The sequence below is a fragment of the Pithys albifrons genome, chromosome 6, assembly GCF_047495875.1.
Source record: "Pithys albifrons albifrons isolate INPA30051 chromosome 6, PitAlb_v1, whole genome shotgun sequence".
NCBI lineage: Eukaryota > Metazoa > Chordata > Aves > Passeriformes > Thamnophilidae > Pithys > Pithys albifrons.
Genome location: NC_092463.1, coordinates 61,586,904 through 61,601,765, shown reverse-complemented (window position 1 = coordinate 61,601,765; position 14,862 = coordinate 61,586,904). Strand labels below are relative to the sequence as shown.

At 44.7% G+C, this 14,862-nt stretch overlaps 1 protein-coding gene across 2 annotated transcripts; it reads right to left on the bottom strand.

Moving 5' to 3' along the window:
* Positions 1–1,637: 1,637 nt before the first annotated feature.
* On the bottom strand, positions 1,638–13,863 carry E2F8 (E2F transcription factor 8). 2 transcript variants are annotated; one of them, XM_071559145.1, is made up of 14 exons: positions 13,775–13,863; positions 13,394–13,503; positions 11,859–12,134; positions 11,397–11,553; positions 10,005–10,310; positions 9,212–9,373; positions 7,645–7,782; positions 7,117–7,326; positions 6,656–6,737; positions 5,400–5,865; positions 4,462–4,680; positions 3,495–3,624; positions 3,035–3,351; positions 1,638–2,341 (listed from the first exon to the last, which is right to left on the bottom strand). In XM_071559145.1, the coding sequence occupies exons 2-14, from the start codon at positions 13,430–13,432 to the stop codon at positions 2,168–2,170; spliced, it is 2,676 nt and encodes an 891-aa protein (XP_071415246.1). In that variant the 5' UTR covers positions 13,433–13,503; positions 13,775–13,863; the 3' UTR covers positions 1,638–2,167. The 2 variants fall into 2 exon arrangements, with proteins under 2 accessions (XP_071415246.1, XP_071415245.1); XM_071559144.1 differs by lacking the exon at positions 13,775–13,863 and having other exon boundaries at positions 13,394–13,639.
* Between the last annotated feature and the right edge of the window lie 999 nt (positions 13,864–14,862).

The following is a 14,862-nucleotide window of genomic DNA, read 5'->3' as shown; positions in this document are numbered from 1 at the left end:
ATTTATGTTAGGAGCCCTTACATGTGAGAGAGCTGAATCTTTGATCTTCTCTGTTTTATATATCATGTACTTGGATGGATTTGCACCATAATGAACTCCAGGGAAATCTGCAGAGAAAGATTTTGCCCTCAAAATGTAAGTCATTTTCCTTTGAATCTGGCAGAGGATTTAAGGGGAAATGCAGGTGAAGAACCTTTAGCTTTCCTGGTGTTGGGTGTGGCTTAATTGCTGTACTGCTGCGTGCACCTGTAAGGAAGTTGCTGAGAGGCTTTTTACAGCCCCAAGGAGCAGCTGGCATTTCATATAATCCCTGCTCAAGTGTGGTTAGCAGGACCTGGGACTGAAAGAGCAGACTTGGAACGTGAAACTGGAGCTGCACATCCATGAACTGGAGTGAGAACATGTTTTTTCCTGTAAATCAAAGGCAGGGATTAAAAAACCCTGCTTGGAGAACTGGAATGCAGTGAATCAATAGCAAAGCAAGCCTGAGGATCAGGTGGACTTTGCTGGATCACATAAGGGGCTCAGGTCACGTTCAAGGGAAGGTGAGGCAGCAGGGAACAGTGAGCTCTGTCTTTGGGGCTCTTTGAGCAGAGAGGCAGCAGCTTCTCAGCATGCAAAATGACCAGGCAAAAGGAAAGGTCCCAGTGAAAAAGCAGCTGTGTTGTGACAGGAGCCAGGGGACACTGGAGAGCAAGTCAGAAAGTATGCTCAGCTGTTCAGAATGGAGCCCCCTTTGTGAGACCACCAACCCTTAATTGCTGTAGTTTCTTAGTCTGTCAGATGTGTTCAAAAATTTGAGGTTTGCAGTTTCTGTCAGCAATGCAAGTTTCTGAAACTTTTTGCCTTCACACTTCTAGAATAAAGTCAATAGCAGGTGTGAGGAAGATCAATCAGTTATCCCTTTGGAGAAGAAAAAACTACTCACTGCTACAGTGAGAATTCCTCCATCTTTCAGCTTATATTCTCTCCTCCTCATTTAGAAGTATTTCGGTAGTGATCCTATTCTGTCAGGTGTATTTTTTATTATAATTTTGCATTATTAAAGAGCAGACCAGTTAGTTTTACTGTGTTTGCTGTTTTAACTGTTTTTTTAACCCAGTCCAAGCCTGAATTCTGTGCTTTGCTACCATTTCCCCTGTCCCAGTTTGGTCTGCAGGCACATTTGACCTGGAAAAGCAGATACACTATATTTTGATTTGTTAGTTATTCCTTGTTACCAGAGTGTGAACTGTATGACCAGTCTTCATCTTTCTTTGTTCAGTGTGAGACTGATGTGTTTAGATTTCAATTAATCATTTAAGTTAAACGGTTTAACTTCCCCTGTGTGAAATGTCTGTGACATTTGGATACACTTTCCAGAATGCTCCAGGGTGACACTGAGATGCAGAATCCCTTCATAACTATGCTTTCCTCTGATTGTTGTTTTCAGGAGCTGTAATAGCAAGAGACAAGAGCTGAGAAGTTACATCGAGTACTTAAGTCCCTTTTTGATGAAATACTATTTTCCTCTTCCTTCACAACACAGAGATTACCACTGTGTGACAAAAAGAATGGAGAGATGCCAGTAAATAGACAATGTATATACTTGACTCAGGTAATCTAATTTGATCAAACAGAAAAAGTCAATGCAGGGTTTTATGTAAGTTTAATCTGAACAAATTGATTTAAAAATACAGTATAAATAATTCTTAACTTATATAAAAATCAATTAAGAAAATTTTGGGTTTTTTTTGTTTTTTCCTAACTTTACAAAAAAGCATTATTGAACATAGAAGCAAAACATTTTAACTATGGCCTTTTTGTTAAGACATAAAATATGTACACACTCACAGTACTTTTTTTGGTGCAAAATATGTACTGACTGTACCTTTCTGTACAAAGACAATTTCAGCTTACTTTGCATAGAATAAAATCAACACACACACACAAAAAGACCCCACTAGATACATAACTTTGTTGTTAAAATACTTCAGGTAAGCCTTTTGGAAAAATTCATTAGATATTAACTCTCATTAAGAGTCAGTTTTATTTCTAAAGCATTAATTAAGGCTAATCCAGCATTGAGGTTTTGCCAATTCATTGTTCCTCGTACAATGCCAGACGTGTGCAGTGTGTTACCAGTAATTAGGCCTGTTAACACATTCAGCAATTTCATATCCCAAAATTAGTCTTCTGAAACTTCAAGTTTTCGTTGAGGAATATATAGAGTTCCTTGAGAGGTTTTCTTGGCACCATCTGAGTTTGCAGGTAGTGAAGATCCAGAGTTGGGCCCTCCTGGTGTGCGGAAAAAGTTTTCTGTAACTGCCTGAGGCTCTTGAGGTTCCTTTGGAGCAGAAGGCTGAAGAGAAGAGAGAAAGTTACTTTCATTTAAGGGAGGAAAAAAGTGAATTTTATCTTTAGGTTTATGTAGGATGTTTGCAAACTTTTTTTTCCCTGAAATTTAAACACCCAACATCTTTTTACTGTCTTTACTGTATTCCTGCATATATATAAATAAAATAAGTATGTTTTCTCTAATCCCCTCCTAACTCCTTGTTAATACAAACAGATATTAGGCAATACAATATTACATAAAATATACAGAAAAATTTCCCATGGGAGAAAAGTATTCTTTTCAAGTCCTCTACAGTCCTATTCTATTTGAAATAATAAAAAAAGAGCTAATATTAAACAAAAGTACTTGAGAGTAGATTAGGGAAGTAACAAGAAAGAAAGATAAAGTAACAAATGGTCAATTTGTCAATAATCATAATGTCTGATCTATGTAAAAGTCTCCCTCTACAACAGTTGTCTCTTCACATCTTGTCCAGCTGGCTCCACTTCCACAGCAAGTAAGTTACTTATCTTCCTTGCTAACCTCTCAGTTCTATCTTAGGCTGGCCTTCACTGTTAGCTCTTTTTGGGCACTGCTGATTTCTAAAGATTAAAAAAAACCCTTTATTTAAAAACTTTACCTGCTGTGAAGGAATTGCTGCACTGTAGTCCCCCCCTCAGCCCACCATGGCCGAGGTGCAATATATTTTGTCCTTACCTTCCCCTCTTGTACGTTTGTGTTTCCTGAGTTATGGCTGACGTTTTCTGCTTGGGAAGAGACTGGCACGTGCTGAAGCACAGGATTGGCAGGAACTTGCACACCAGCAGGGATTAGTCCTATGTGTTGCAGCATAAAGTTCAGAGCTGAAGAGCTTGGATTTGGGGCAGAACTGGCGTTGCTTGAGTTGAGACAGGAGTTGCTCAGCACAGGAGCAGCAGTGATGGAGTTTGGGGACAGCATTATGTTCAGGGGTGTTATATGGAGAGCAGGAATGTTAACTGTTTTCAGTTCTGGGGCTGTCATTGGAATGACACCTGAAACAGAAACATCAGGTGTTGAAGGGGATGAAGAGCTGAGACTCAGGACATTGTGCTGTGGTTTCTTTACCTCAGTGGGAGGAATCTGGCCCTGATCCCTTAAGCCAGACAAGTCCATGCCTGTTTTATTGAACACTCACCAGTAATGGGTGAGCTGTAGGTAGAGTGCTGTAAGGAACACATCCCAGCTTTGTCTTTATTGGAGCACTCTGTCTTGTTGCCATGGGTGCAGTGTGTAAGAGGAATGAGATAACCAGAGGGAAAAAAAGTCTGAGAAAAAAAAGACAACACCACCTTTTAGCTCAGACATGTAATAAACAAACCCCAAATGTTTTCTCTAAAGCTGCATCCCCCTTGGCCTCTTCTTATTCTTTATCCTCCATGTCCCCAGGATCCTGTATTCCATGCCTGTACTACCTTCTGTCTGAAATGAGACACAGTTGGCTCAAGGACATGCTCTCTAAAGACCACACAGAAGTCAGCTGGCTCAGTTTCCAGCTGATATCCTCAGTGAGGAGCTGGAAATCCACCTGGGATTAACACAGTGCAATTAGACTAGATGAAAGAGAAATCCCAATACTGAATACTTTTTTCCAGAAGAAATTACTGGATCCAGTAATCATGTCACCTCATTCTTGGACTGTGTTTTTCATTAAACAAATACTGGAAGAAAAACCTTTTGCATTTACATGTTCTACTGTTGTCAACAGCACTGTTCTTTTTTCAGGTTCTCCCCAGCAGTTGAGCCTGAACTGCGGAATACTGGATTTTACTGATGGAGAGAGTTTTGTGGGAGTGTTTCAAAGTATATGCAAAGGACTGAGGAGGTGAGGTGTCTCAACACTGCTCTCAGTTACTTAGTCTCAGTGTGATCTTCACTCCAATTGAAGCCTAAAAGCCAGTTTATGTCCTCTTACTTGTGTGTTAATGCAGAAACAGAAGTCCTACATTGCTACAACAGAAGGTTTTAAAAGCACACTAAAAAGAACCCAACCAAAGACAATCCATAGAGGTGTATTTCATTATAGTTTTGTTTCTTTTGCAAAGACTCCAAGTGGTGTTTTCCCAGGAATGGCAAGACCTGCTGTAGTGTCTGACAAAGCTTACCTCAGAAGCAGGAATGGCAAATGCAACAGGTATGTCTTGTTTAGTTTTCATTTTATCCTCATCTTCTGAAATATTTTCTTTTTTACATGGGTCACAGCAACTTGCCATGTTTTGATCTAATGTTTCAGTTTCGTTCTGTTTCTCTTTCTGGGTATTGTCCTTTTCATGATTCATTTGTGAGATACTAGAAGGTGGTTTTTCATTTTTAGTGGATTCTCCCTTTAAAAAAAGTACATGCAAAAAGAAAAGCAGACATTGTAAGGCTTAACATTCTCAATTAGAGCCCTACACTGATATTTATACATTTTTAAAAATTGAACAGCAAGCTTTTTCCTTTCTCCTGATCCCAAGTTTGTGCTTTAAAAGTTTCTGGTCACAGATGAGCACAGTTTACAGCAGGGCTATAATTTCCAGAGATGCTAAAATTCAACAGCCAAGCAGTAGAAAGCAATCCAGCCCCAGTTTCTCAATATGAATCAAGTTTGTCTGAACCTCTTATTCTCTTCATGTGCTGTTTTATGACTTTTATGTGTCCACTTTCCCTCCTAACCCCTCTAAAGGCAAGAATGGATGCCAGTAAGTTCATAGAATCCTAGAATGGTTTGGGTTGGAAGGGACCTTAAAGATCATCTCCTTCCAACCCCACTCTCGACCCGACCTATTTGACAATCAGGATAAATAGGTGAAATATAAATAAGTAAATGTTGACATGTCTGGGGAGTTGTTTTGACTCACATCTGTACACTTGGACACATCATCTTAGAGGCAAACCCAAGCCTCCCAAGCACCAGCAAGCACAACAAGTGAATGTCATCTCTTCAAATGTAATGTTATTGAAAACACCTACATGCACTGGCAGGCTCCTAAATCACTTTGAAAATGAGTAGGTGGCAACATCAGCAAGGTATAAAATGGCCTTTAAAACTAATTTAACTTACCAATGAAGTACCAAGGCTTTCCTCATCACTTCTATGCCTTTTAATTAAATTATTCTCTTGTAATGCTTGTGATCTTTTAAGGCACCTTTGTGATGAAGTTTCTGATTTCATCTCTGGTCTTTCTTCAGCTGCCAAGGGCTTTGTTGGCTCAGCCACAGCGATCTGACTGTCCCCTTCCTCAGTGGTTATTTTGTTTAATACTTTGGAATTATTACTCTTAATTCCAGTTACATTAGCACATGGTAGAGGCTGCAGCATAAACCCTGGGCTGTAGGTTGTCACAGTGTGGGCTTGGGAAGGATGCAGATAGATGGCATAGGAGACACCAGAGTGAGGGTGAGGTAGGATCACTGGTGAGGCTGAGCTGTGGCTGGCAGGGCAGACCCCCAGGGGCTGATTGGCTTCAGGCTTGGGGGCTGCCTCGGGGGAAGACAGGGCACATTTCATTTGTGTCTCCTCTGCTGTCCTTAAACAAAAGAAAAACAAAAAGCCCAAACATGTTTTAATTCCTTCAGGTAGAAATGAGTACCCTGACAAATTATTTTCTGCAGGACAAAGTCTTAACATGAACTTGTACTTGTACTCAAGGCAACACCTTGAGTGTTGTGTTCAGTTCTGGGCCCCTCAGTTCAGGAAAGATCTTGAGGGACTGGAGCAGGGCCAGAGAAGAGCAATGAGGCTGGAGAAGGGACTGGAGCACAAGTGCTGTGGGGAGAGGCTGAGGGAGCTGGGGGTGTTTAGCCTGGAGAAGAGGAGGCTCAGAGGTGACCTCAGCACTGTCTGGAACTGCCTGAAGGGAAGTTCTGGCCAGGTGGGGGTTGGTCTCTTCTCCCAGGCACTCAGCAATAGCACAAGGGGGCTCAAGCTCTGCCAGGGGAAATTGAAGTTGGAGATCAGAAAAAAAATTCTTTGCAGAGAGAGTGCTCAGGGATTGGAATGAGCTGCCCAGAGAGGGGGTGGATTCCCCATCCCTGGAGGTTTTTAACCTGAGCTTGGCCGTGGCACTGAGTGCCATGATCTGGTAAAGGGACTGGAGTTGGACCAAGGGTTGGACTTGATGATCTCAGAGGGCTTTTCCAACCCAATTGATTCTAAGATTCTCAGTCCACTAAATAGAAAATAAATGAAAAAATAGCCTGCAGTACCAAGGGTTAGTGGCTTTTGCAGACTATTGCCCCACTGAAACTAAGCATAACTTTAACTTAATGGCCAGTGCCATCATAAAGCTTCTCACCTTAACTCTTGTGCAAACTTACTTGGATTGTCCCTCCAGCGGTTTAGTGATTGCTGGAAGCTGAGCAATTGTGCTTGGGAAAACTGGTAAACTTTGATAAGTACCTGGATGGAGGAGGAAAACAAATCAAAACTCTCAGTATAGCAAATGTAGGAGTTAAAATTTAACTTTGATTCGAGGAGACTGCTTTATTTAATGTAGCAAACACATTTAATGAGGTGACACTGAGACTTGTTATCCTCAAACTGCAGCCCAGACTTGATTTGATCAATTGGATGTCAGTTAACACGAAATTTTAAAGCCCCCAGAGAGGATCCCTAACAAGGGCATGAACATTGATAGGTAATTTTCTAGCAATTTTCTGGAACACAGAACTGCTTAGAGGGTGTAGTCCAAAGCAGAGTTCCAACAACAAAGCAAGCCCAAATATTTAATGCAAGACTAGATCTGACTTAAAAAAACAACTTAGAAAAAGATACCTACTTGTACTTATTTTAACTGGGCTGGCTGGAGCAGACTGGATCTTTCTTCTGTCATTTTCTATACTCTTAACTAACTTTATTAGAGATGAGTGCCGAGTGAAGTTTTGCTTTCCTTTTGAAGGAAAAAGGTTTTTTGAGCAGTGCTCTTTGGAAGGGATGGATTCTGAAATAGGTGGGGAACAGGTTGTAGAAGTTGCTTCAAGTTTTGTATCTGAAAAGCAGGAAAAAAGAGAAAATACATAGAATAGGCAAATCCAGTAATTAAAAGCAATTATTTGAGCCTGGCTTATAATTATTGAAGTGCTTGCAGAAACAAACATAGAAATCCAAGATTTTGTCTCAGTATGAGAACATTTGCTGTGTGGAAATAGATACTGATGTGCTGTGCTGTCAGGGACTAAGGACAGTGATGTGACCAGGGAAAGACTTTTTCTGCTTAGTTATTCTGTCTTTTGATCCAGAAATTCTAGTAGAGAAAATGAAGAAACAATCAAAAATCATCAGCAGAATAAAAGGAAATTACACCTACCCTGCATATTTGGCAAGACCTCAGGCCCTGTCCACTTGAATGCTGGTTTTCTTCCTCTCTCCTCTGTAACGTGAACTTTCTTGATAAGCTTAAGGCTGCTGAGGACATTTGCTATGTCATAAAGTCTCCTAATTTTGGCTGAAATAAAGTAAAAATAAATAAAAGTAAAGCATGGCAATTCCAATTAACAAGTTAGCAGATATGATATGAAAAATGGTGCAATGCCCTTTTAGTAGCTAAAAGGAAAAAGCTTTATGTTTTTTTTTGTAAGAACAATTTTGTGGAACAGGTACTTCTGGAATGAAATAACATATTGTGGTTACAAGGTTTACATGTAAAATAGAATGACATAGATACAGATCTAGAAAATAAAATGTTGCAAAATTTATTATGCTAAGTACAGGAAAAACCATTTTCCTGTGCAATGATCAAATCTAGAAATTCTGTAGTAAAAATAAGTAGACTAAAAGGCATGTACACACATGCAAGGGCAAATGTGGGAACTGGAGGGCAGAGAGACTAAAACCCAACAGGAAATCATCCTGCATGTTCTTTGCTGTCTCTGGGTCAAGCTATTAGGGAGTAGTTTTAGGCAGAAGTCAAATTACAAGCGACTTCTAGAACATAAAGTGAATGTTCTCAGGCCAAAACTTCTGCTACTGAAAATTTCAAGTCTGGCAAGTCATGGAACTTGGGACTATGCTTTGTAAGGAAGAACATGGTAAAACATGGGATACCTGAAATACAGGCACAGGGATGGAGTGCCCTGAAAATGCCTTTAGTGTGAGACAGGCTTTATGGAGGAAGAATGAAAGCAAGCAAAACCCTACTGACTAAGCACCCACCCTCTCTCTGTTGCCCTGAGGGAGTGGAAAGGAAATCATGAACTGAAACCAGCGAGGATCAGTTTTTGCATAGATATGATTCCACAAAAAAAACCCAACAAAGGAATCTCTCTGAGAATCAAGGAAGGATCTAATTTTCAATGAAACCTACAATTAATTCTTGATCCCTCAAAAGCAGGCACATTTTTAATTCTTATGCATATACAGACCAAGACCTAGACCTAGAAGTAACTTTTCATTTGAATGGAGAGGAAGTGTGCAGGGAACTGAGAGCAGGGTAAAAGAATGAAGAAATAATTGGCAGTTAGAGCTTTTGGTTTCATTTCCTCTGACATTAAGTTACTAGCAGGACTTTTACACAATTTCTTTAGATTTCCACCAAGTGAGTTCTATGACCAGAACACAGATTTGCATGATTCTGGGGCACCTTTGGTGAAATGATGCTGAGAACTTTGACATGCTGCTTGAGGAAAGAGAAGTTGTTCCTAACAAGGAGCTTTTGTGGCATTACTTCAGGAGGGAGGATTTAATTGACTTTTCCTCTGATGTGGGCGTTATGTATCAATGATTACACACAAGTGGGTCCCTCTTAGAAACTGCACAAGGTGTTCAGTGAGTTTTTGGAGCCTGAAATGTATTTATGGCAGAAAAAATATGATGGTGTTTTACACTCTGTGAACAGTGGAATAACTCATGTAGCTTACACTTGATCTTGTACTTACTTTTAAATTTGCTTTTATCCAAGTCTTCTAACTGGTCTTCTCCAATCAAGATTTTAGCAGCAACTTCAAGGCTCACTATTTGAGGTGTTGATACAAGAAAGAGCATCACAAATTTCTGACTCATCACTCGTAAAGACTTGTATTTCCTACCATTGACTGATGCTGCAGCAGACAGGAGAAAGGATTAAAGTACCAAGTGACACATCAGCTGCAAACACTGCTAGAACACTGAAGAAATTTGTCAGCAATAATAATTACAAGAACAGTGACTAGGCAGGGCCAATGTGGACTCCAGAATCATGTTTCTACATGACAAGAGTGGGGTAACTGGGTGGATACCAAGGCTAACTACAAAGCAGAGAGTGTCATTTCTTATTGTCTGACAACTTGTACTCTTAAGCATGCTTAACCCCTAATTAACATTGAAATGACACCTAAAATATAAAAACAAATTGAGTAATTTATGCTTTTGGCTTTTATAACATTCAATGGTAACTTCTGGCTTTAAAACAATTCAATGGTAATGGCAATTGGATTGTGTGTTGGTATATTTGGTACTTTCACCTGATGCTCCCTTGTTCTTGCCCTGTAAAAACAAACTACATGTGCAAGGATTGAATGAATAACACAAGTGAAATAGTGCAGAGCACTTTTTCTCACCACAAACAGTTGTGGTGCCTTTGGGGCAGTACCATCTCAGAAAAAAACCTAAAAGGCCAGTAAGTATTTTTCCAAGTTCATAGACATTTATCATTAGAAACACATTATTTTTGGCATTATAGAGAATCATTACCAGCATGAAATTCCATTCCTGGAAGCTCAACAAAAGGCACCTCTGACTGCTCACTTGAGCCCAGAGAACTCGCCATTTCTTCCTTTCTTTCACCGTCAGGATCAAATTCATGCTCGTACTCTCTTTTCTTGATCATCTGAATTTGCTGTATGTATTTGTTCTCTTCTCCAACTTTTTTCAAGGCCTGCAGGGTCTGGGGGAGGTTGTGCCTCCCGTGCCAGATGTACCTGTTCCTGGCAAGGCGGCTCACCATGTGCAGGCTCTCCAGCACATTCACAATATCATAAATGCGCCTGCGTTCAACATCTGCAAAAGCAAGAGATGAACGTGATGTCTCTGCTACATAAAATGTTTAGTCCTGCATTTACCTGCAACACAGACTCCTATCCCTCCTCCTCTCCTCTTAATACACTTCTAAACCATCTCTGCCAATTTCTTGTTAAAGAAGTTTCCAGAAATAGTCCCCAAAGATCTTGCCAGCAAGGAAAACAACTCTTGCTTCAGATATGGAAGGACTTGCTGTTCCATAGTTGTTTACAGCATTCCTTAAGAAAAACTTACTGTTGCCAGAAGAGCCATTATATGGGTTTCAATCCAGCTTTAAAAAAACCCCCCAGAGGACTTTTTATAATTCATTGCATCGATTTTAGATTGTCTCCTTAAATGACCTTGAAACCTCCTTGTAGGGGACTTTTTAACTTCTCTTTCTATGTTATTTGATTAACACGCTGTCCTTTTCTCTTTTGTCTGTTAAATTCTTGGGTTTGAGAAGGCATTTTCTAAAATATGTTCTTTTGTACAAAGTATAAAAAAATACAAAAATGTTAAAGCGTTTATGAAGATTTATAACTTTTAGCAGTTTATAAACTGTGGAAAACTGCAACTCCACAGCTTTTTGATTTACAAAAGCTTCAGCTTGATGTTAGCAACTTAGACTTCTCAGAAGATCATTGGTGCAATATAAAGATATATAAGATATGAGAAAGTTAAATTATCATCAAAGGCAGAAAGTAGTTTCTTGCTTTGATGTCATGATTGGACAGATACTTGTGGGTTCAGTTTGAGAAATGCAAGTTCCTGCTGCGAAAACCCAACCAGTAATCTTAGCCATCATCTCTGGATCCAAAAACCTGCAAATGGTTATTTGTGATACCAGCAATAATTTAGATGTTTAATATGCAATAGAATTCAGAGTTTCTCAGTTCACTGAAGAAATTTTAGCTTTTTAAAAGAATTTCTTTAAGAACAAGAAGTTGAAAACTGTGTTTAAATAAGTTTGAGAGAACACAGTGAGCATTTAACAGTTTATGGAGCAAAACTCCACTCACACAAATGGCAGGTTATTGGCACGTTTGCATGAACAAATCTTTACCAGCATGGACAGCAACTTACGTAGCTCTTCAGTGACTTCATCAAGGCAAATGTAACTTTTCTGTGCAGTGCTGGGGTAATCAGGGTATCGAGCTAAGAATTTATGGCACAGCAGTCCCAGGCTTTTCTCTTTACGACTTGGCTGAGATTTTTCATATTCATCCCCCAATAAGTGCTCCTATGTGGGAATGAGAAAAGGAGAATTTGAGATTTTTGACCATATGTAAGCATAGAGTTTTAACAGCTACACTGTGAACACTGTCAGAGGCCCAGTGTTCTCCCTTTGTCCTCAGTAGCTGTGAAATAAAACAACATGTTGTATGGAACTAGTCACTATCCTTACTTATATTTGGTAAACACTCCAAAATCAAAGCTTTAAAAAAAGTTGTGTTATGTCAATGTACAACTTTTTATACTAAATAAAGAGCCTTCAGCTAACTTGGAAAAAAAAAACAGGTAAAGACAGACAACTTTGCAACATACCTGCAAACACTGTTTTGCCTGTAGGACCTCAGTCAAACTGTTTGACAGTTGCTTGCTCTGTTCTCTGCTCCTGATCTCGGGACTGGCTGCACTAATGAGCATTTTCAGGTTGGAAGTAGGTGTCCATGGATCTGCTGGAGGGGTTTCCTTAGGTTTTGGGGGTGTGGTTAGAGGCTGACAGTCAGGCTGTCTCCCTGTCAGTACCAACGGCGAGGTAGCTGCTTGTTTCAAAGGGGTTTTCAGTACATTCCTGCATGGCTCAGAAGGCTCATTTTCCTACACACCAAGAAAAAGAACAATGGTGAGATTAAAACCCAGTTTATCAATAATTGTCAAAGGGGTCTAGAGATCTGTTGCATTTCTTGGGTAGCTCCAAGTCGAGGTTTCTCTGGCCCTGAAAATAATTTCTGTGCCTTAGCTTAAGGCTTGGGGGCCGTGGTATTTATTCCTCACTTTATTTCCTTTCCCTCGGGGGAAAATACAGTCAGAACGAATAGGCTACAAAGAACGGCTGAAACACTTCGTTACGACCTGAGAGTGGGTGTGATATTCCTTATAAATACCTGTCGGGCTGCCCAGACACCAGCCCGTATGCCAGAGAACTCATCCTTTATTATCGGGTCCCTTAACTCCGGCAGCGCTGGCCAAAAACCTCGAAACTTTCACAACTTTAACAAGCTGCCAGCTCGGCGCGGAGGAACGGGTGGAGAGCGACTGCGGCGCTCGCCGAGGCAGAACGAGAGGAGAGAATAAAGGCGGAGAAGGGGACGTGAAGGAGAAGGACAGGGATGGATCCACTTCCCCTCGCGCCTTCCCTGCTGCAACTCCGATGCTTTTGGCGCCGTCCCCTCGCGCATGCGCGCCCAGCGCCTTGGAGCCCTCCCAGGAAAGGGACGGGGGTCTCTGGAGCATCCCGGGGGTCTCTGGAGCTGCCCAGGGGGAGAGTGGGGTGGGGTATCTCTAGAGCTCCCCGGGGGTTTCTGGAGCTCCTGGAGGTCTCTGGAGCTCCTCCAGGGGTTGATGGAGCTCCTCAGGGGTCTCTGGAACTCCCTGGGGATGACTCTCGAGCTCACTGAGATCTCTAGAGCTCCCGGAGGGTGACTCTTGGAACTCCGGGGAGTCTCTGGAGCATCCCGTGGGTCTCTGGAGCTCTCGGGACTCCAGGCAGGCTCCGCACGGGACTCCCGCGCCCGGCGCTGCCCCCACCTGTGCGGGACCCTCTGCCAGTGGCACCTTCCCTGTGACAGCCGCGCTGAGCGCTGGAGGAGGACACGCTGTCCTGCTCACCACACCTGCCCCTCCACACGCCTCCCGCTGAGGGAAATACAAAAAGAGAGGGATGCCAGGAAGAAGTTGTGCTCTTGATGGACTCGGTGGGTAAAGGTCGCCAGAGGTGAAGCTTCAGAACACGGTTAAGGACGGCGACTGAAGGTGAGACGCGTCCGGTCTCTGCCGCCCCGCATTTTCTACGCGCGATCGCTCGGCCGACACGGGCAGCGGGGCTGTCACCGCCCGCCGCGGGGCCCAGGAGTTACCTTGTCGCCGGCCCCCATGTCCCCGCCCGCCGGCCGCATCCTCCCGCCGCCTCAGGAGGCGACTGCCGCCGGTCCCGCCGCGCCGCTCCGCATCGCAGGTCCCGCCGGCTCTGCGGGGCGGGAGGAGGGACGCGCTGCTTGACGGGGAAAGCGGCGGAGGTCCCGTGCCGGGCCGTGCCGTGCCGAGCAGGGCTGGCCCCCGTTGTCCCTCTCGCTGCTCTCGGGCTCGTCCCGTCGCCTCCCGCCTCCCGGCCCGGCCCGCGCGCGCCCGCCCGCCCGCCCAACGGCCCCGGCCCCGCCCCGCCCCGCCCAGCACCGCTGGGGACACCCGGTGGGCGCCCCTCCCGCGCGCTGCCGGCCCCGCGCGCTCCCGCCGCGCACCTCACGGGCCGGGAGCGCCGGCGGGCACCGGGAGCGGCACCGCCGCCTCCGCCCGGGCCCGGGGCCGCTCTCGGGGCCGCGCTGTAACAGCCGGCACCGATTTGAATTCTCCGCGCGGAGCCGCCGCGGGCGGGTGGGGCGGGCGGGGCAGCCAATCAGCACGCGGCGCTGCGGCCCTCGCGGCCAATGGGAGCGCGGCGCCTCCGCTGCCTCCTCCCGCCCCTCCCGCCGCACGGCGAGCGCCGGCGGGCCCCGCGCCGCGGCTTTGGCGCGCTCCGGCCCTGCCGCCCGCCCGCCACAACGGCTGGAGGGGGCGCGAGGCCCAGCGGGCGGGCCCGGCCCGGGGGGCGCCGGGCGGTTCAGCGGAGACAATTCACGCGCCGCCGCCACGTCCCGCCCGCCACGGACCCCGCGCGCCTCCCTCACGGCACCTCTCACGGGGTCCCGCCCGCGGGCACCGCGCCCCGAAACACCGCACACCGTGGGGGAAACACCGCACACCGGTAGGGAAATTTACCGCACACCGTGGGGGAAACACCGCACACCGTGGGGGAAATAAACCGTGAGGGAAACACCGCACACCGCGGGGGAAATAAACCGTGAGGGAAACACCGCACACCGTGGGGGAAATAAACCGTGAGGGAAACACCGCACACCGCGGGGGAAATAAACCGTGAGGGAAACACCGCACACCGCGGGGGAAATAAACCGTGAGGGAAACACCGCACACCGCGGGGGAAATAAACCGTGAGGGAAACACCGCACACCGCGGGGGAAATAAACCGTGAGGGAAACACCGCACACCGTGGGGGAAATAAACCGTGAGGGAAACACCGCACACCGTGGGGGAAATAAACCGTGAGGGAAACACCGCACACCGTGGGGGAAATAAACCGTGAGGGAAACACCGCACACCGTGGGGGAAATAAACCGTGAGGGAAACACCGCACACCGTGGGGGAAATAAACCGTGAGGGAAACTCCGCACACCGTGGGGGAAATAAACCGTGAGGGAAACACCGCACACCGTGGGGGAATAAACCGTGAGGGAAACACCGCACACCGTGGGGGAAATAAACCGTGAGGGAA

Bases quoted from the DNA above. Each gene is read 5' to 3' on its own strand.
- E2F8 (XM_071559145.1), bottom strand. From the start codon at position 13,432: ATGCGGCCGGCGGGCGGGGACATGGGGGCCGGCGACAAG. The intron at 6,738-7,116 runs GTAGGTATCTTT...TCCTCCATCCAG, and splicing joins CCCAGTTAAAATAAGTACAA to GTACTTATCAAAGTTTACCA. The intron at 5,866-6,655 runs GTAAGTTTGCAC...CTTTTGTTTAAG, and splicing joins CCGCTGGAGGGACAATCCAA to GACAGCAGAGGAGACACAAA.